The sequence below is a fragment of the Sparus aurata genome, chromosome 5, assembly GCF_900880675.1.
Source record: "Sparus aurata chromosome 5, fSpaAur1.1, whole genome shotgun sequence".
NCBI classification, from domain to species: Eukaryota; Metazoa; Chordata; class Actinopteri; order Spariformes; family Sparidae; genus Sparus; species Sparus aurata.
In genome coordinates, this window is record NC_044191.1 from 15,929,281 (window position 1) to 15,952,373 (window position 23,093).

The window sequence follows — 23,093 nt, forward strand, 5'->3', positions numbered from 1 at the left end:
AAAACAGCGAACGTTGCTAATGTTAATTCAGTATTCTACTCTTACTTTATATACTGCACTTTATACTTCACTATCAGCTCATGTTGGCCTTCCAGAGACGAGCAGTGCGAAGGACGATGATGAAATTAGTTGAGCGCTTTGCATAATCCCATTTGGCTCATTACACAGTTTAAAACAGACATTTCAAACAACTTCCTGACAGAAAAAAAAAAAACAATCCTTTAAGTGTGTCTTACAGGGGTTTTTCATAATTAAAAAGGGCTGTCACTGTGATTTCTTTTCATGTTAAATGGCAAGTGTGGAAAACCTGGGGAGTAAATTGTGTGCTATACTTTCCAAGCGGTCTTGACATATTTTTGACATATCAACCTATGCTACTGATTTGCTGTAAGTTTTAAAGATACTGTTCAATATCAGTCAGGTCTAACATGCTTTGAGTCAATGGTTCGGTGAATCATAAACCTTCTGTTGGGGATCATGCAGCAACTTAACAGCAGATGCCTGTAAACGCAGCGTTTCAGCCCCGCTTGCTGTTGTCTCTCTGCAGTCACACTGTTGATTTTTACGGAATGGGATTTGTCCCTATGGGTTGTAAAACTGCCGCTATGGGTCTTAGCGATGCTGTGTGTGTGTCTGCGCTCGGTTTCCCATTAACTGTTGTTCTACAGGGTGATTCAATTCGCTCAGCCATCTGCCTTCCCCCAGGGTTGCTGGCTGCTGTCAGGCTGGAACGGGACACACACCTACGCAACTACCTCAGAGCACGTGCATACGCTCGCACGCACGATGTTGTCGTCTGTGTTGTCATTGCAGACGGTGCTACGGCATGGATGTCGTTGGCTATGATGGACAACAACCCTAGCGCACACACACCTATCTGCATAAACATACACAAACCTGAGCTGTTAGGTGCATGAATACAGCATCACTGATCATTAGAAGATGAGTTAATGTGAGCTGAATAAAACAAATAAAAAAAAAAAACCCTGAAAAGCATGATACACACACATACAAACGTGACAGTATAAAGCATCTTACCTAGGTGCCAGGGGACTACATAAGACATACTCCACGTTGCCACAGCAACCCCTAGTGAAGGGATTTACTCCTCCACGAAACTTGCCCGTCACCTGAGGAACACAACGCTTCATTTAGAGTTGGCGGCAGAGGAAGGACAAGGCCACAGCGCACATACATGTACACACACACACATGTTAATATATACACACAGAGGTCCAGTGTTTGAATACAAAGAGGATGATTCTTGTTGTTGAAGCATCACATAATTAGTATGCGAATATACAGTATGTGCTGCCGTTTACTGTCTTTAATAAGGTTAATGTATTTCTGTCCACACAGACTAATTGGACTGTGTTATTCTACTGTTTGTGCAGCGGGACTGAAAGTGAGGCACTGCAGTGACCAGAGTCTCAAACAATTTCAAAAAGGTGCCCTAAAGCAAGCCCAGGTGCCAACAGTCAGGCAGCTCCAGGTGTGAATGTTTGGACGTGTGTCAGCGTGAAGCAGCTCTGTTGGCTTTCGCTGGGTAAACCACAAGGCTAATGATTGTTTGTGTGTGTACACTCGGCCCCCACGCCGGTGTCTCCTCACCTGCTCGTTGGTTGTTCGACCTCGAGCTACGAGCACCATGTGGAAACCTGTGAGTCCCATGACTGGAATGAAGAAAAGCCCCGCTATACACATCACCACCAGACTGGACACAAAGGTCAAGCTCAACAACAATATAAAGTGAGGAGAACACAAGAAAAATAACTGCACTGACTCCTTCAGACAGCTCAGGAAACATTATTCTGAAAGATTAAAAAGATTAAACTGTCTTTTTAGTTAGCAGGGAGATTTCCAGCAGTGAAAGGATACGTGACAGTGGTGTGCAGTGCTCCCAGCCTCTCCCGGTGGTGGAGGACAAAGATGAGGCCAAAGGAGAAAACTCCCACCATGTGGATGCTCAGCGACAGCAGGAAAAGGAAGAAGTAGCGGTAGTTCCTCCGTCCGATGCAGTTGTTCACCCATGGACAGTGATGGTCGAAGTCCTGAGGAGGAGTTACACAGTTATTCATAAAAAGGGTTTAAATCATGTAACCTACAAGAAAGTTATGATTTCACCCATGTCCATTTGTTTCTTTGTCAGCAGAATTACACAAAAACTACTGAATGAATTTCCACAAAACCTGGACGGAAAATGGGTCTCAACCCAGAAAAGACCCCATAAACTTTTGGTGCAGATACAGATAAAGCAGCAAATCAAGGAATTTCCTTTTTTTGTTAAACATTGATGATTTTTGTTATTTTATCTGGGAATAATGGTTGGATCTTGATGTGTATTTAGGTGGCTGGTAACTATGAGTACAAAAGGGGACTATTGGGCCTTGGCTGTGCCATTCTAGTAAACTAGACTTTTACAGACTGTAAGTCAGACGGTCACACATTCAGTCTTTTTCAAATAAAATGTAGAAGAAAACAGGATGCAGGAATACAACCTTCGTAATTCTGCTGTAGTTGCACATTTGTGAGACAAAAATTATGATTTGAAAGCCAAGACTGATAACAGAATTTTTTATAGTTAAAGCTGCCAAAAGCCGATTCATGCCAATAATTACTATCTTTAAAGATTTCATGTTTTTTGCCAAAAAAAAACAACAAGAAAAAACAAAATATGCACTATGTACAAACTGCATTATATATGACATCCGACATGATGCTCAATGCAAACAGCACCAGACTGCTGATAAGAAGCAAATACTAACCAAATATATCAGTCTAGCCTTGATGCATATTAAGATTTCGGTGTCAATACTGCACATAAAATGTCTTTCTGTTCTGAACAGTTGTATTCAAACACACACACACACAGATACAGAAACACACACACCTCTACACAGTTGTCACAGACGCTGCAGTGCGAGCAGCGTGGCGGCCTGTAGAAGTGACAGGTGGCGCACCACTTCATCCGGACCTGAATGCCCTTGATCTCCACGTTCTTGTAGAGCGGCGCTCGGAAATCATCGTCCTTGTCCTCATCCTCGTCCGCTGTGGGGAAACACACAAATATAGAAACACACACACAGAGACAAGCACATTAACTGGGCACATATGCATGTGGGGGGAATGTAGGAAAAAAGAGTGACAAACAAAGGCAAATTAATGGTTTTGACTTATGATCCCTTTTGACAGGGACTACAGCAGAGCACCTTAAATGAAGCTCACTCCTGCTGTTAGCTGTCAGCCGAGAGAGCAAATACTAAGAGAAATGAAGATTTTTATAGACATGACCTATTCCCTCTGCTTTTAACATTAAGACTGATTGCTGAGCACACTGTGACTCATGTAGAACAGATGCTGTTTAATTTCCCACATCTCATACATCATCAAAATAGAAGCTTTTTTGTTGTTTTAATGGAAATTAAAGCTCCGACCCTGGCAGAGTTGGTGCCTTGCTCTGCTCAACTTAAGCATTCTATAAGCACATAAGCTCTAAACCACAGTATGAGAGTACAAGCGGCAGTTCCACTGCCCCCAGTGTGCCTCTGCAGTCAATCTAACTGTTTATGAGAAGATTTTTTTCAGTCACTGAGAGCGTTTTGCTCTGGAGCCGCGGTACAAAATAAAATGATCAAAGGGCACATTCACACAATCTACACAGAGCTAAAAAAATAATTTCACACTACAATAATGACTCCAGGGAGATCCAGGTAGCAGAACAAACACACATACACATGCACTCACAGAGAAAGCAAGAGAGAGTGAAAAGAGAAAGCAAGAGAGAAACAAAGGTAGAGCGCAGAAATAAACACTTCCATAAGCGGAGATTGCTCTGTTATTATGGCTGTCAAGTCTCTTCAAATAGATTTTAAAGGTAAAGCGGCTGCCAAACCAGCAGACACAAACAGCAGCTACGCCTGCATCTCCTCTGACAGCTTCTACTCTACAAATGCAAGATGTATTCAGCAGACAAAGCAGTGGCCTATTTCAAATAGCGCACATATACTCTGCAAAAATAACACGCAGTTCAGTTCAATTACAATCACATTTGAGCATTTTTACCTCCTTTCAGGGAAGTTGTTGGTTTGTGGCTTATTTACTTACTATTGTTTATTTTTACTATTGAAGAGGGAGCTACCTGAATCGTATTGTATGTGTGGATGTGCAGTCTAAATCTTCATAAAGATTAGGCTTAATCCAGTTATCGACATGTAGGTTAAAGAGGTCATGTTATGCTGATTTTCAGGTTCATACTTTTATTTGGGGGTCCTAGTAGAATAGGTTTACATACTTACAAACAAAAAACACATTATTGCATGGTTGAAGCGTGCCTTTTCACACTGTTTCTTGATGTTCCGTTTAAGCTACAGAGTGAGACATCTCGCTTCAGTTCAATCTTTGGTGAGAGTTGCTCACGCACAGGACTTAACAGGCAGGATGTAGCCAATCGGAGGCAGAGTAGGGCAGGTCATGCCAAGCAAGGTAGTGTGATCTAAAATAACACCGCTACAGCAGTAGCAACTGTATGTCACATATACACACATATATATACATATACACATATATATACATACACACACACACACACACACACATATATATATATATACACATAGATAGATAGATAGATAGATAGATAGATAGATAGATAGATAGATAGATAGATAGATAGATAGATAGATAGATAGATAGATAGATAGAAAGATAGATAGGCTGAGTATCTCATTGAGAGAAAAGGATTCTGAGGACATATTATCTGCTACGTTACTGAAATTATTTCAATAGCATCAACGTGTGTGGGACATACACACACACACACACACAAACGCGCGCACACACACACACACATCGATTGCATAGAGCTGCGCTGCAAGGTGATGACCTTCCCATTGAGAGCAGCACAGTACCTGCTTTATCTTATTGTCTTTGGTATTGTTATCGTTATTGGTCTTCCACTGATTAGCCCTATAGGAGGACATACAACATAGCAACACTATGTAACTTTTGAAAGAACAATTCTTCCTCTTACAGATGCAAAGTTGAACTGTCCAGAAACCAGGGATGGAAGTAACTATTCTTTTTATAATTTAAGGCTGTCATTTCTTCTTTTTTTTTGGTTACTACTAAAATCATAATTGAGCATTGGGTACAATTTGAATTAATATCTAAAAGTTTCATCATTTTTCTACCCAATAAGGCTGTCTGATAACAAATGGGCAAATAACAACCCTGACATACGGACAAAAAACAAAACAAAAAAGTGTAATTTGGAGACGTGACCATGACCACTGAGCAGAACAGCACAGGAGTTGGGAGTAATTTAGACAGAACCACCACTGCAAACAACTTATTTTGTTGCTACGGTCTTAATTAGTGTGGTTTGACCAGTACCTTATGATTGCTAAGGCTGTGGATATTGGATATTGGATCAGCTAACTTATAAGTCGGCTAACATGTACTACAGTCATTGTGTTGTAGAATTTACCATAATTATATTTTTCTTGGTGTTCCCACAAGATAATAATTGTTGTTGCTCCAGGACAGACCATTGCACCTGACTAATCATGACTTTGTGGTGTCCTAGGTTTGCCACTCAGGAAAAGGAAATGAAAAAGTACACATGGGAGAAGTCCATTTTGGCCTAAACCAGTATCTTTTCCTCGTCTTGAGATCTTGCATGATGTCAAAACTCCTTCTAACCACCCGTGGAAACTGAAAATGTCTGCTGAGTTCCGCAAATTGCAGTACTTTTGTGAAATGCTGCTGAATTGTGAAAATTGCAGAACTTTATGATATTTCAGCTCAATCAGCTCCCCCATCTGTCACCTAATTTTGCAGTTTGCCCCAAAAATGAAAAGGACAAAAAAATGCCTGTGCCCTACGTCATATGTGGAAAAATCCCCAATACACACTAACCTTTCATTCTCACTTTTACAATCTGGATGATCTGGTGATTTTCTAAGCAGATGTCAGTTAATAACTATTTCAGTTCTTTACTTTTCTGTTCAAAACTTTACTGGTGGGCCTGCTGCCTGTGAGATATAAATATATAAATAAGTCGACATCCTTCAGTAGTCTATAAAACCCAGCAGGGCAGCGGCAGCACTGTCACCTCTGGCGAGGCAGATAACCTCTGCTTTATACAACTTAATGATTATTACGCCTTTACGGGCAGAGGAAGCTTCTACAAAAGACAGGTGCTTATCATTTACAAGCGCATTCAAAACATCCCTGGGGACGAGTTCAATCATCATCACTTAAACCAGATAGTGCCGCGGACAACAAGCAGCATCAGGAGCATAAGTCAGCACAGCTTGTTTGAAAGGTTAAGCAGCTGAGCGATTCTGACTCCACCTCACGGTACGAAGGCTTGTGTAACTTCCAGCAGGTCCTGCATGTGGAGCATGTATTGTAAGGCGGAGAATGGAGTCGTGAGACATTGGGTTGAGTGGTGCTCTGATAAATGTAGTGCTATTAAAGGATGCCCTCTACATGAGGACCCAACAGGGAGGAAACATTACTCATACTTACGGGCACATACATTATGACAGGTACTAATATTTTAAGATGTCGGATAAACATTGCATGCGTACAAACCTCGGGGGTAAACGCCAGGGTCCATGAAGGTTGCCATGCTGAAGTTGGCCAAGACGAAGAGGAAGACCAGGCCATTGTAGAGAGGCACAGCGGGAGAGATCACCTTTGTCAACCAGGGGCACCTGGGGACACAAAGGAAGAGACAGCGGAGGTTAGGCTTCTTCAGTCACACACATCTAAATGGTATTACAGTGACATTTAAACGCCCTCTCATCCTATTCTCATTAGTTTTAGGTCAAAATCAGAGCAATGGCCATAACTGGAGACGTGATTAAAGAGAGAGAATCAGAGCAGGGTTAACAGTGGATGCCAGAACTTGAACCAGCTTGAATCACTAATCCTTATAGTACAGTAAATCTTTTTAAATTACCAGGATAACTCTGAATTACTGTGAAATGAATTAACTGAAGTGTTGATATTTATCCTGAGAGGCTTCTTTAGAATCATCTTTAAAAAAATAAAATAAAATGCCTGCTGTTTCCTAAAATAAAAAAAATAATACATTTGACTCCAAGGTCAAGGCTTCCTCCTCCTGCATCAGATCAGGGAATAAAAAATATAGCATCGGATCACAGCCCACATGACTATGTAAGCTAAGATGAACTGAATCGATTTACAGTAGCAGAAGTTGTGCACTTTTAAATAGTTTCATTTTTTTGTCCAAACTCCACCCAGTGACACAAGCTACAAGACAAGAGGGTGAGTATATTGACGTTTGTATTAGATATGTGTCTGACTTCGCGCCAGCTAGAAACAGGTCACTGAGTGCATTCATAAATATAGCTATGAGAGGCTGTACCTATGCAAAGTAACACGTTGAGCTAAATGCTAACATCACCATGTCAACAAACTTGGAATGACAATGTTAACATACTGCTGTCAAGCAGATTTACATGTTAACAATCTTACAACGTTTGCTAATTGGGAATTAACACAAACACAGCTGATAGTGCTGGGACCATTTTGCAGGTATTTGGCCTTTAACTGATAAGCTTGATGAAAAAGTGGCTCTGTGGCACTCGTGCTGTGCTGGAAGTCGGTTGAAGTTTATGTTAGCAAACACCATTTCTAAACTAATGTTAGTTACTGTTGCTCTCTGATGAGAAGCCTAAGACGAGGCACTAGACAACGTGCATCAAGTCCCATCCTTTGGACTTTTGTCGAAAATCAGACCCGAGTAAAAGAAATCCACAGTCCAGCAGCATTAAACTACTTAATCAAATCATCCACAGGTTGAATACAGACAACCGAGAGAGATGGAGAAAGTATCATTTTACACGATATGTCAAGAACCACTTATATATGGCAAGTAATAAAGTGCTGAACACACACTAAATTGCTACAGTAACATAGAGCCACTTTAAGATATCACTAAATTGATCCTAGCCATCCTGAGGAAGGTATAAACGTGTTTGCCAAATGGCAATCCATCTAATAGTTAATGTGACATTTCACTTAAAACCCACAAATATCAACCTCAAAGTGGGGAAGATGTAAAAGTTCCAGATCACCAATGTCAGTAGGAGTCATTATCTAAAAAGGGCCACGAATATCTGCACAATCTGTCCTGTAAGTGATGGGCCAATAATGACCAATAACTGACTAACCAGCAGAGTTGCAGCGTAACTGTTTTCAAGATTTACCATGGTATGAAAGATGATTTATTAAAGGTTGATTACGATGGCCAAAGCGTTTTCGTGACAACCTGTGCTGGTAAAACAGGCAGTCACAGAGGTTATCAATGGAGAACCTCCTCTAAATTTCACCCGCATTTTGCATCAACACTGACCTTCTCCACTGCCTGCAGGTCATAACTCAGCGCTGTGAAATATTCAACTGCGGCGACACCTGAATCACACCCACACAGTCGTGCTCAATCACCTGGATTCAAATGTCGAGACACTGTGTGCCTCCGAGGGTGCCATCATTCAAGCCAACTGTTTGTGCGATCTCTCTTGAAATGAAACGCTGTCAGAATGAAGATGTGTTACCCAGCTCTCATGTCACAGATACACACTAACACACTGAAGCTCGCTACTTCGGCTTATTCTGACGTCAAAAAGCCAATTTCCTCATCCACGCTCCCAAGATTGCCCTCAATCCATATCTCCTGCTCCATCAGTCCTCTTTTTCTTTGTTGAATTATTCAGAGCCGCAGCTGAAGAAAAGCCACGACAGAGAATAGAAAGGCGCTAACGGGGATGAGGTGGCCGCTCAGGACCAGTCTACTCTGGTCCACAGATTTGTGACTGCTGGTATGGGCCTGATTGATTGATTCATTTGTCCAAGATATCACTGGATGTCAGTGCTGGAGCCGGTTATAGCCGACGACAGTGATGTCACTTGAAAAAGCAGCTCACATGTAATGAGTACCATTACATGTACGAGCGTATCATAAACTAATTAGAGGCAGAAATACAATTTATTTTAATTGGGCAATCGCCAAGAAAACACATGCTAAGTGTTGTAATTATGAAAGAATACTGTTGGTGGATGCAATTAGCCTATAATTTTCTTATCTGGCAAAAAAATAAATAAATAAAAAGCTGTGTTGCGCAATGTTGACCCAACACTTAGGTCCAAACTGAAGTATCTCAACAACCGCTGGATGGATTGCCATGGAATTTTGTACAGATGTTTGGTGCCCAGAGGAGGATCCCCTCTGACTCTTCCTCTAGCACTGCCAGCAAGTCAAAGTCGTCACTTATCAAGCGAAATATACACCTACTTTGAGCCTTTTAAGGAACGTCACTTTCATACTACGACTTCAACCATTATTAGGACTTTTAAACATTTCACACTGATCTCAGTCATACTTTCCGCTAAAAGGAAGAAAAGATTCCGTCTATCCAACTAAAAGTTTGGCCATTTAAGTTTTGGTGCCATTAATGCTCTTAATAGAGTTTCAGTCACCAATTTAGTGGCACATTTTCCACGTCCAAGATAACAACCCATACCAAGTACATTTCAGTGGAATTGGCATTCATACAATGGGACAGTCCTGAGTAGTGCCATGCCCTGTCATCTAGTAGACAAGGTACAAAACGCTTAATAATTGATCAAAGAAAAGCAACAACCCACAGCTCCACCATGTTACAGAATCCCAATTTACTCGCCTGTCAAAAGGTTCATGTATTTTGCCCACATTGTGATACATTCAAACCTGAGAGGAGGAAATAAGAGGAGTGCAGCTGACAGCAACCATCTTCGGAGCCTGGGAGCAGACAGTGTGGGAGGAAAATGTGACAGAGAAAAAGCCAGATTAAGGCCACAGACACTGGTTAATTGTGTAGGAGTAACAAATAACCACAGAGCGCTTATCAACACTCTTTACAAGCCACTTCTGCTGCTTGTGTAACCGCGATACCTCAACTGAGGCAGAAAAGCCTCCAGCTTGTCAGAAAAGTTTGGGGCCAAGTTTATTAAGCTGAAGGGGCTTCTGCTGCCAAAAGTACAGTAATGTAATGAGTTTGGTCGTGTCCTTGCTTAAAGTCCTGAAGCTGGCCAAAGCGGCAGAAAGGCCTGAATTCTCTGTGGTAATTAAAATGCCTGCAAACAGGAACTGGAGAGGTAACAAAGCAGTCATCCTCCAGCCAATCAGCATTTAAAATGCCAGCTCAAAAGCCCCTGGAACATGCCCAGCACAATGTCTGGACAGAGGTGTAAAGATAAAATTCATGCTGAGGAAAAAAAGAAATGGAAATCACAGTTCTCTCTTGCTGAAAGACGGGAATGGAGCAAGGTAAAACTGAGGGATTAAAGAGGAATAATCCACAGCTTGCTCCTCCGGCTGACGAAAACAACACAGTACTGTCTCCTCACTAACCTCGGGTGGATCAATCGCATGAGGCACACAGCAACCAAAGGCCACAGCGTCCCCACAGCAGCTTTCACTTTTGCTTCATACATTAGCACTGTTAGAGTGAGAAAGAGTTTGGACTTTCTTAGGTTGGCATAATAGCTTATGATTCAAAATGTGACACAAGCTTCATGATTGAATGCAATCGCAGCAAAATGTGACTGCAGAATTTTAATTTTCTGAGTCATAAATTATTTTTTTTAGATTAAAAACATGGATGATGAAACAGGATGTTGTCAAATATGTAATTTGTTTGTATCGTTTGATCATAATTAACTGAGAATATGTGAAACGATCAAGGGCAATGTGATCCTTCAGGGAAAGAAAATGTCACTAACAACGCAATATAAATTTTTATTCCTGCATTAAAGTTAGCACAATATATTTTTTTAAAGCTGCACTAATCACTGTTGATTTAGTAACAATGCCTCACGTGACTATGAATGATGTTCGAGGTGCTGCTCGTAGTGAAGAATCCAGAGAGACTGCAGTTCGCTGCAGCTCCACGGATTGCTTTAGTGTCTTTCAGCATGTTGTTTTGGCTCTGTGTCAACACGGTCACAACTCTATTTTCCAGTTACAGCTGGGGTTCGTTTCTTGTAAACTACAGGTACCAGTTTCTCCTTGTGTATCTTTTTACTCTCGCGCCCCCAGTCTCATTTGTGGTTGACGACGATGCTGCATCTGATATCTGCGCTTGAGGCAAAGTGAAATCATATAAATCACAATGACAAGACACAAACACACACTTAGCTCCATCGGGCATTAAGACGAAAAAAGAGACCAAGGTATCTGCTCTCTCAGTCACTGCAGCAGTAGGGGTGTCTCTGGATGGGAATCAAGATAAGGGGAAAACACCCCAGCCTCCCGGGGACCATAACCCTGCTGTCTATCCAAAAAAAAAAAAAAAAATGCTGGACACATATCCTGTCCTAAAAACTCTGATTGCCCATCAACCTAAAAAACACAGGCTTGAGTCCGTTGATTAGACAAAATCTGTGTGGAACACTTGAGATGAAGCCTCTAATCCCCACCGCTGTGGAAAACCTTTAGAGGGGGGAAACACTCCGTGGTGTAATTAGGTGCTTGATGACGAACTTTGAGTTTTTTTAAAGGTGGAAGCATCGGTCCGTTGGCACAGTTGCAGCTTTAAATAGGACTTCAATAATCAATCACATCTACCATTGAAAGCTGTCTACATGCTCGCTACACATCTGAAAGCTATTTGGCGACTCAAATCTTCCTGTCCTTCATTTGCCTGCTTTTGGATCGGAGCAGAAAAAAGCAGCCGGGCCTTTGAAGTAGCTCTTATCTGTTCTTTTAGTAGCTCTGGGAGGATGAGGAGGGGAGGGTGGGCGGTGGAGGGTTGTGTGTGGAGGGCAACCATCAAAGAGAAAAATGACTCAATCCTTTTGGCAGCGACACTGATGGGTACTTTTCTAAGTTTGACATAAAGTTGGACATTTTCACCCGATGCCAGTCTGTCTGAGTAATGATGATGGACTAATACCTACAACACGTGTCTGATTCATTCAGGAGCTGAATGCAGGCCCGCTGCTCAGTGACATAAGATTCAACATGTTTCATTGTCTTGTTAATTTTTTTTATATACAATCTAGAAAAACACAATATTGTGTCTAAAGGGACACTCCGACTATTTAGAATTCCACTTACATAAAAACTGGGGGATCTCGCAAAAGTAAAAAAGTAAGAAAGGTCAAAATTGTTGCATCACAGGTGGCGATATTCTGAATTGTAGTCTGTTGTATGCGCAAAGTTCTGAGAAAGGTGGATCCTACATTTCCCATCCTTTATCCTTTATCCTTATCCTGTAGAAATGCACTCTAGGCTCTGTTAGTACACTGGGCAGTGCACTCTGCTTTTCAGCCTGGCATTAAGTTATAGTTTTATATGAAATGCAGTAGTGCTAACTTGATTTTGAAAGATAATTGGAGAGGAAGTAGGCTATTATACCAACATTAGAAGTTAAATGAAAAGACAAATTCCAGTGTTGTAGAAACATGGCAGCACAGTTTAACTAACAACATTTTAATATAGGAGAGTAATGTTTCCCTGTGGAACATTGGCTCACCTATTATCAGGATCGGATATAAAGCCTTATCAGACTATAATGCTTGTGGAGTGTGAATGACACCTGTAATAGCAAATTAAGCTACCGACCCACTGGGAGAACTTGGAGTAATGTATTCAGCACACGATGAGAACACCATCCCATTGTTTAGTTCATTAACGCTGAACCCAGTGGGACACACACACGGGAGGCCTGTTCTCCTGAAGACAGCCTGCTGAGACCCAGTCATCCAGAATCTGTTGCAAGGCTGGTGTCGCCTCACCCTTCCAGGAAGTGTGTTTAAAAAAAAAAAAGAGGGAGGGATAGTATTTTCCTCCTTGTAGGATTCATGAACGGCAGCATCACTCGCTGCTAAGCTCTCCTGGGAGCTGCCGATCTCTGATGCAAACGCATCCCAGAGGCTCGGCATTCACACAAACGGCATTTAGTATTCCGCACACGCAGCAGCAGGCCGGCTGTCAGTGCAGACAGCGGTGATGTTTGCTAGAGGCATGGAGCAGAGCAGTTGCAGGCGGGTCAGACCAGAGTCAGAGCTGCACAGATTGACTGGATATCATGACTGAAATCCATTTCCTCTAGCCCCAAGTTATTCATTAGGGATGGGTTCTTTCTTTTTTTTCATCCACCAACTGCACAACAACGAAATCTTTAGGCAGAGTTGTAGATTCACATCAAGAGTATATATTTCAATTAAGTTAAGTTCACCCAAAATTAAAAAAAAAAAAATCATTATCGTTTTTGAACAAGTCCCGGTCACCTTCAGTTGTTTAGGAGAATGCTGCAACACTGTTTTGCTGTGGAGCATGGGGGTTAATAGATAACGACTGAATTTTCATCTCCAGGTGAACTTGGGTGAATGGTCACATGTTCAGTCCAAAGTGATGTGTTCAAATGTGCTTTTTTCATTGAACCAACACTTCTGACAAAACAGTCAATTCAGAACAATTTACAATGGTATGAAAATAAAGAAAGAAACGCAGAAATTCCTTACAATTGAGACACGATGAACTCAGATTGATGGAGAACACAGGGAATATTTCTACCTTCAGCAGATGAGTGTGAAAACAGCCCGTTTTTGTCCAAAAAAAGGTCAGGCATCTGAGAGAAGTAAGGCCAAACAGATTTTTCGATTTTAAGTGTGGGGACATTAAAATTTGTTGAATGTTTATTATGCATGAGCAGAGTGGGTAAAACAAAATCATACCACTCCAGCTCTGTTTGTTGATGAGGAGACAGCCTTGAGGAACGGCTGACTTCACTCTAAGACAACAGAGCAGAGGAGGGACCGGTGCAGCTGCAGGGCACCCAGCACTTCATCTGCATTTCAGCTCAGAGCTCGATGTCATTTCCATTCTCATAATTGTATAAGAGGTCCATTCGAAATCAAATAAAATGCTTTGCCCCTAAACGCTGCCCTTTTGCTATTTACGTATTCATACCCCCGTTATTACGTCTGTGGAAAGCGGAGAGCAGGAAAGCTGTTCCATGGAGAAAAAACATTTCGATTTCCCCTCGGTCACAAATGTAGTCTAACCGGCTTACCACACTAAATGACATCTCTCTATAAATAAGCCCAGTGAGCACCGATACTATTACAAACACTGTCTGGCTCCATACCTACGGGGCTCATGTTTAAATGAACAGTTTCGTTCCAAAGCTACATTCACAGCCAATACATGACATAGCCTACATTTGAGCTCAAGAAATTAATTGAAATCTAACATTGCACTTCAAAATATGCATGATAAATGGTCAGCTAACTAGCTGAGAAAATAATTTGTTTTTGTAACACTCACTGGAACATAATCTGATTTAAGGATAACAAAATTTCATTCAATTCCCCAGAAGAGTTTCCTCTTAATGTTGGTGAGCATTTTGTGGGAGCAGATGTCACATTTTCAAAAGTGGGCCTCTCTGATAAAACAAATATTTTGATAGGGGAAAAGAATGAATTAAGTGTGTTTGCTTGTAAGGGCATGTTTCAAGGGGAGAGGGTTAGTGTCACCTTTCTTCGCTTTATCCTCCTACTCACTTTCTCTGTTGAGTTAAGAGACAGTACACACACACGCGCACACATACACACACACACACACACACACACACACACACACACACACTTTGTTAATCTCCCCATTTATTCCCCAAAAAATCTGCAAAAGCACAAATCTCACCCACGCAGACACTCTCCCAAAATGCCTGACACAGGCTTGTAAAACCTCCAAAAACATCAACAAGGTCTGCTCTCATAATCCAATAAAACAAATGGCAATCATTTTTCCTGGTGAAAAACAGTTTGCAGTGACATGTGTCTATAAACCGGCACAACAAAAACACCCATCAGCATGCATTCACAAACAGTTTGTCGCGTGGACTGGTGTGTAGTGTAATCCCCTCCGAGGGGTGATGACACATGTGCTGCCTGTCTTTCAAGGCCCCCAGTGGGAAACTGGAAACCAGTACAGTGCCATGGGTCAGTTGGAATAAATGAGGCTTATGGGTCCAAAGACAATGAGGCTTAACTAGACAAGTACAATAAATATCTGAGTATTTAGACCACAAGTGCAAGAACAGTCGACCCAGTCGATCAAGCTTTTGCCTCTCTGTGTGTGCATGTTAGGCTTAAGCTCTGCCAGTTTGAAATATGCATCTGTATGAAACCCAATATTGGCTTTTGTGGAAGGGTGAGTGCGTGGTTTCTGCTGACATGGACGCCTCTCGCTTCGGACAACCATTGGGGCGGCTCACTCGGTTGCCAGGCTGGTATATTCGGAGGGAAAGCGATGCCCGCAGAAGTTGGCTTGCCTTGTGTCACATTCCTAGCCACTCTAATTCTAAGCCGGGAGCACAGCGGCCTGCATGTGTGGCTACTGTCAGGAGCTTCAAGAGTTATGACTCAAAGAGGTGACAGAGTTGTTCAGTCTGCTTCAGCCTGTTTTGAGGTAATTGGGCGCCGGACAGTAGTGTTGCACAGTAAATGCAACATGGGACAATGTGTTGCATTCAACTCTAAAAACACTTTCAAAACACTGACATAACCAGAGCTACGCTATGAGCTAACAGTTTGGGATAGGCGTGGAAAACCAATCAGAGAAAGACTAGGGCGGATCTTGCAAGAAAACCAGTGGGATCCATAAAAACGTGTCACAAGATCTCTCCAAGCAACTGTTATTAAATAACACAATGAGAAGATTTGAATAATATTTAAATCCCTTTTTAAAATGCAACAAATATTTCTGACAGAGGCAGAGTCCGTTTTGTTGAAATGCAGATTTATGGTAACGCAAAGGGCAAACGATGCCAAATCCTGTCTACCAGGCAGCACCCAGCCGGTGAACTCAGCAGTTCTAAGAAAAACAGAGATAAGAGGAACTTAGTTGAAACCTGAGGAGGTACTCCAGAAATACAGCAGATGGTAGACAGATACACCAACACACACTAACACACACACACAGAGGCACTATGTAAAACTAAGATAAACACAGGGCCCTGAACAAGTTTAAAGAAGCGAGACAAATCGTTGACCTTAATGTCCGCGCCATAATGCACAATGACCCTCCACCATCTAGCACACGCCCCACCGCGCTCCCCTCCGACACAGTTATGACTGTTATGCCTATTTATCTGCAAGCGCCATCTGCAAGCTGCCTCCATCCACACCAGTGAGGTCAGTCCAATTCTCTTCTCACTTCCTGCAGGAAGCCAAGGTTGAGCCTGGGCTGGACGAGCACACAAACACACACACAAGCTGCTCTCCTCTCTACAGAACAGAGCAGTCCTCTCAATCTGGAGCAGACACAGTGTGAGCGATTTGGAGAGTTTTGATGTACGTGAAGATTTATTAAGGCGAGGCCACACCAGGTTTTAACTTAAACACACAGATATAGGGAGCAGCACAGTGTGTAGAAGACCTGCCTTGTGATTTGGGATCAACGAAGGGTTTTTGAGGGCCATACCATGCTATGTACAGTCATGTTGCTTCTCTGCAGGCACTACTGGCAGTTACTGGTGGATCAGCTGCTTGCCTGCCTTCTGGTCCTGGCGATATTTACAGTACAACACTCAACCTGCTTTCCAAAAACCCACTGATTAAATGGGATGGGCATACAGCGTCGTTTTCACAGCTCAGGCATGTCCTTCCTGCTAATCCACTTAATCACGCAACTAACCCATAAAATGTGTAGCACAACGGCAGCCACGATGTAAACAAATCTCAGCTAAATTTGTGACGAATGGCAATTATTTCATGTCAGAAAAGTCTCCTCACTGCAGAAAATCCATCACAAAAGCTGCAGAGTCACGCTAAAGTGCTGACGCAGTTGGCGGCCAAGCCACAGCGAAATCTGGTTGTATTTTAAATCCACATGATGTTGCCGGATACTTGTTGGCCCCTGCAGAGCCCATCAGCCTAATGAACTGTTCATCAATCAGTTTAATGTACACACACCCAGGCGCTGGCTGGTACAGAGGCTGGCAGAGATGGATGGCACAAGACTCGAGCAGTATAATAGAATAAGGGGAGATGTCCACACATATTCCTCCACCCTTACAGCTGAAGTGTCAAGTCAGATAGCAGGAGACATTGAAGGTTTTGTGAATCATCCTGCAGACGAGTGTGTAGACGCACAAAGAGAAACTAAGCCTAATATGCCTTTTTCTGCTATAGTCTCCCTTCCATTCATGGTCTAAATCCACAATGTTAAGGCATCACTGGAAAAAGATTTAGAAGTTTGTGTAATAATAGTTTAATAGTTGATGTGCAGTCTTTAAATGTCATCACTGATTAAACCGGCGCTTGTGTTTAAACATAATCAACTGGCTGCTAAGCAAATTACACCATCTGGTTGGCTAAGCATCTTCTTGTAAACAGTGTATGACAGGAAATTGTACCCTTTTGTTATCCTTGAGGCATTAACATTTTGCAAAACTACTTTTTTGACAACTACGTCTTAATATGTTAAAGCCAGAAACTGTGTTTTGCTATTTTTATAGCTCATTGTTCACTGTGTAATATGTATATTAAAAAAAAAGTAGCTTAACAGTAGATTGATTGGAATTGATTTCCAGGCTTGCAGCAACAGCCATCAGAAGTATGCTAACAGTGACGTGTTTCCACCCAAAGTACCAAAGCTTTAACTCCCAGGAACGACTCTAAAGACACGCAAAGATTAGGCAAATTAGTCCACTGACATAAGACAAAGCGACAGCTGCTTTTGCACGTCATTTTTGCATGCAACTATGTCACTTCATCTGTAGTAGCCCTGCACTACCTTCTGAAATTCAATGCTCATGTGTTGAAGGACAACAAAGAATGGCTGCGAACTTTAGGTACCAACTTCAAAATTCTTGCATGTTTGGAAAGTACTACCCCCTGTGCTTGGACATTTTGTGGTAAGAAAATAAATAAAAAAATGCCCCCAAAACTTAATTTACACTCGAAACACACTCAGAAAATGTCTAGTTCCTGGGGAAAGCTATTGAGATGGAAACACGGCTAATGATCATATCTATATACAAATATAAACAATTTTGCATACATGCTTGCTTTAGTAGCAGAGAGGAGTTAAGCATCAGTCAAGTCCTGCCTCACAGAAGATAATATCATTAACTTCAGTTCACCTAGAACAGTAAGTCAGATGCACCCAGATAGAGCGAGTTGATTAATAGTCAACTCAGATCAATTCCTCCCACACACCACCGTGCGCTGGCTAGATCTGATAGCTTTCTGTCTGCTCCCACATGTGCTCAGTCAAACCCAATCTCCAGGCTTAACACCTATTTCATTTGGAGTGATTTGTCCTTCCACTCACCTCTAACAGATTTGACATCATGGTGAAATGTCATTATTGGACTTCCCCCTACACACAATGTTACTGGTAATTCACAGCCAGCACTGGGATATGAAATTCTTAATCTTAAGTGATTGTCCATATGAATCTCATAACGCTGTGCTTTCCATTCCAGTGCATCTGCTGACAGATGTGGAAAGAGATTGTATTCACAGTCAGATTGAATCTATATATATATATATTGCATAAAACCCCATGGTGCACTATGAGGGAGTCTGGTGGCAGTGTTGCTGCGCAATATGGACAAACAATTTGCTGAGTGTCACAACTTCGCAGCTAAAATATAAACACAGAAGGATTGCTCTTTTCATGCATTTTTTCTTTGGATTTAAATATGCTCTCAAAATGTATCTGCGTGCAAGGTAAATGCTTAAAATAATGCAACTTTGGTTTAAATGAAACCAACACACGGCTTTATATAGTTTCAAAAAGGCACAAGAAGTCTTTGTTCAGGAAACTGGATGAAACACTGCTGCCTCACAGGATTTTCAAAGCTTCGTCAACTTTTTTTTCTTCTTTTTTTTTTATTTACAGTATGGTGCATGTGTTTCATGTGCAGTGCATGGCCTTAGACTTTGAAGGGCGGTTTGTGGTGTGGTGGTCCACGGCAGCCCACATGCCTGGATGTATTATGACAGACTAGGCCTGAGACCAGACCTGCTCTCCCCACCACTGATGTCCAGATGTGCTTCCATTTGGGTCTTGATCTGATGTCTACCATTGTAGGGCAAAAATAGATTTATGGTTAGCGTAGGTATCCATGTGAGTAGGTGCTAGTTGTGGCAGGTTTTGTTTCCCTGTGCGCTCTTCGTACAAACTGATGTCAAAATGCTAGCTTCAATTTTTTGCTACATTATCGAGTGTTTCTAAAAGATTAAAGAATTAGTTTGACATGTGGGGGAATACACTCTGATGTCCATCCATTGAAGGACAGCTCCACCAATTCTACACATTGAAATGTGTTTGCAGGTCATAAAGCCATTGGTAGCTCCAGAGGGTACTGCATGTAATCCCTAAACTAAAATGTCCTTCTGTGGTGAAGTTGCATTGTGGGTAATGTAAGTGCCAGGAATAAAAAAGGCAATAGCTCTGGTTCTAATTTAAGTCATTCCTTTTTAAACATCTATAATGAGTCTGACAGTAGCCCTTTTTAGATAGAAAAGGCGGCACATTTGCTCCAAGGTAAGGACGGCAATGTGCTGGCCTGTCTTTCTAAAACCGAGGCGTAATATTCCTCCTTTTTCAAAAACCGCCTCTGAGGTAGGCGTGAACATGTGACGTTAGTTAAGCTTATTGAAAACAAGGGTGGGGGTCCAACGGTAACATAATCTTCCTGCAGCATCTCTTCTACTCACCAATTACCACTATCAACAAACACGACCACCTAATCCTGTTTTGTACCAGTAATGAACATTTGTGCTTTAAAACACATTTCCCAACAAACCCAGCCAGCTGGCATGCAACACAACATCCAGTTAAGACTCAGCATAGGCTGCAAATCTGTTTTTTTTTTTCTTCCTTTCTATGTGCAAACCTTAAAGTGGTAATGATTTATTGATGTCAGAAAGTAAGCAGCAACTTTATATTCACTCCAGTGAAAATGTAAATTGAGTCACAACAGAGTTCCAGGGTTTTAAACAGGAGAATTGAATTAGAGCATCGTTGCGGATTTCAGAAGCTTTTCAGGGCAAGAAAAAAAAAATCATCTTGGGACCTTTCAAAAGAATTTCATTCCCGAATTGCATGGATTTAACATGAATTAACCCCATCCCTGGTTCCTTTGTGTCTGCACCGCATTGATGTGATCGCTGAACAGGCTGAAGTGAGGGATTTTCAGTAGGCCAAGTTGTCCTTCAGTCTGAGCTCAAACGTGCTTCTTCCCCCCCCCCCCCCCCTTCTCTTTCTCAGTTGTACCTCTTCATCCATCATGAGCGCCAGGGCTGACGCTGGTGCTTTCACTAAACCTCCTTGAAGAGCACCCCCCCCCCCCCCCTACTCCTCCTCTGCCTCCTCCTCCACCAACCCTTTCTCCTCTCTCCTGCTGAAGGAACTCATCAGTGGCCCCTTTCACATCTGCAGGAATCCTAATTGTACATTGTCAAACAGGGGATTTTTTTTTTTTAATCTGGCATGAGAGGTGAGCTATATCAGCTGGGGGGAATATTCTACACACACTCTTTTGAAATGCAAGAGTACGCATACTTGCCAATATATGCAGAAACACACAAGGCCATATGTACAGTGCAAATGGATGAGCACACGTGACCGAGGAAAGCAGGCACAATCGTTCACAAAGGCGCAGAGAGAGAGAGAGAGAGAAAGAGTGGCATGGGAAACCTCTGATGAGATGGAGTATGGCAGCTCTGTGATAAGACGGTTTCCTGTTCCTTATCTGTTTGGATAACTCCCGGTTTTTGGGATGAAATGTGACAAACTGCTGTTCCTTTCGCGACCTTTTCCAAAAATGCACAGGAGACACACGAATATGATCTGCTGAATCCACGCTCAGCAGGCCGCAATCATGACACGTCATTACGGGTCGGGGCTTCACGTCCTACAAGCCGCAGAGGGAACAAAAAGTCCCATTGATTTACAGAGCCGCCACAAGACAAGACAATGATTCCTTTTAGCGACAGGGACTGGTAGCACTGGGCAGAATCCCACCAGTGTTCTCTGGGAACTTGGGGACAAAGAGAGGGACAGACACAGGGTGGGAGGGTCAATAAACTGGGTTGACCCGTCTTCAATGCAAGCCCTTCAGACCCAGCATACAGCAAGTCAGAGCACAGAGCGGCATGATGGCACATACATGACTGGGCACATTCACGCCAGCACCGAGCGGTTGCATAATTGATGTTACAGCAGTGTTAGCGCTTTACGGAGGGCATCAATATGTTCTTTCACATCAAGTGCCAATTCACACGCCACTGCCCAGTGAGACTTGCTTAGTTGGCAAACGTGTTGCCAGTGGACAGATGTAAATATAGGCCGCTGACGTTGAACCCCCTCGGAGGGACGGTTACAGCATCCAGGCCTCACCAACCAAATAAAGAGCTCCTTCTGTAATCCAGACTCAATTGAGAACCCATTCTTTCCGAAGGCGTGTTTATAAACCTGCTGACTGAAACATAAGACTGATGGGTGGCATTTAGAAAAGGTTGTGCTAAAAATGTGCCCCGTGGCAATGTAAAAGGTGACACAGACAGGGAGAGCAGGTTGAATCACAATTGATTATTCCATGTGTAGGAGATGAGGTAATTTGGGGAGCTTAATGGTTGAAAAGTCAAATGTCAATATGCCCGATCTGACAAATTCTGGTTAAATTTAGGCAACCACAGACAAATCACTTCAGGTGCAAAAAAAAAAAAAAATGTAATTGAGTGTATGTTAGGACAGTCAAATCACAGCTCACAGCAGCAGCCATAACAAACCATAGCAGGACTTGCTCCACAAGCTTAAGCAGTGAGTATGGGGCTGTGCAAGTGACAAACTCAGTACACAGAATGAGGTCTTTTATTTTTAGCTTTTTCTAAAAACCTAAAGCACAAAAGCAGAATGGTAAGGAATGGGTTAAAGTTCTTATCTGCTGGATGTGCATTATCCAAATCGCAGAAGCTGCAGTGTTTGGACAAAAGGTCAAATGTTTGTCAAAAAGCATTAGAATGAAATACTGTAGTGCTGCAGAGACGCCTTGGCCTACAAATCTTGTTGTCCAGATGCTCATAGAGACCCCAACAATTATCACATCATCATGACTTTAATAGTTTTTTCAGTGAAAATTAAGATTGTAATAAACATTTATCATGGGGAAGAACATTCTACATGGTAATGTGATTTTTCAATGTTATCTTTCTTATTGTGTAGCCCAGCATTCTTTAATCCTGGTCCTTGGGGACCCCTGCCTACAGGGTTCTCAGGAAAAATTCTTAATTTGGACATTTACAACGAACTCAGCAAACTAAAACTAGCTTAATTAGCTAGCTCCTTAATAAAATCAACAGCTACAGCGGTCATTTCAGACAGCAAAATTGACAGAAGCTAGCCAGAACTGAGAAGACTAATTTGTTCTTTGTCTGCCATTTAAAAAAAATGACTATAGATTTTTTTTTAGAGGTGAATCTGCCATTGATGTCAGTGTAAACTACATGGAAACCTTGATGGGTGGATCAGCAGTGGCTAACGGAGGCTTAGTGAATGGCAAATTGGAAATATTCTAATAAACCAACCAATAACCTCTCAGTAAGAGCAGAAACAATCCTTTTCAGAATGTCCCAAAACAAATTTTCAATGTGCAATGAGATCAGAATTTAAATTTATACAAGTAAAATACCATATCTGGGATGAGGGCTCGGTTATTAAAACTGTTTCACAGCAATTTGACCAAGAAAAATGAAAAGCGTTGCCCTCTGACTCCCTGAAAAGCCAAGCTAAGATTTACAGTTTCCACTGGCTTGACTCACACACCAAGGGATCTTGCGAATATCATGAAAAGGCAGGAGTTATCTTCTAAAGCGCCTGCTGCTGGCCTACTTCCCCTTATTAAGGGGATTCCTCTGGATGCCTCTCCCTTGACGCTCGGGTCGTGCCATCTGCTCTGGGGAGTTTATTATGGCCCTGACGGCCCCGTGAATGGTGACCCTTAATGAAATTGTGGGGCAATATGTAAGGTCTGATCCGCTTAGGGGGCTGTTGAGGTCGG

At 42.2% G+C, this 23,093-nt stretch overlaps 1 protein-coding gene across 1 annotated transcript in view; it reads right to left on the reverse strand.

Annotated features, from left to right (window-relative positions):
• Positions 1 to 23,093, reverse strand: part of zdhhc8b (zDHHC palmitoyltransferase 8b) — a 66,499-nt gene that overhangs the window by 7,591 nt on the left and 35,815 nt on the right. The window contains exons 2-6 of the mRNA XM_030417608.1: positions 6,598 to 6,719; positions 2,891 to 3,048; positions 1,879 to 2,051; positions 1,612 to 1,714; positions 1,039 to 1,130 (exon numbers count right to left, since the gene is read on the reverse strand). Coding sequence (XP_030273468.1) covers positions 1,039 to 1,130; positions 1,612 to 1,714; positions 1,879 to 2,051; positions 2,891 to 3,048; positions 6,598 to 6,719 — 648 coding nt within the window. The remainder of the gene's footprint in view (positions 1 to 1,038; positions 1,131 to 1,611; positions 1,715 to 1,878; positions 2,052 to 2,890; positions 3,049 to 6,597; positions 6,720 to 23,093) is intronic.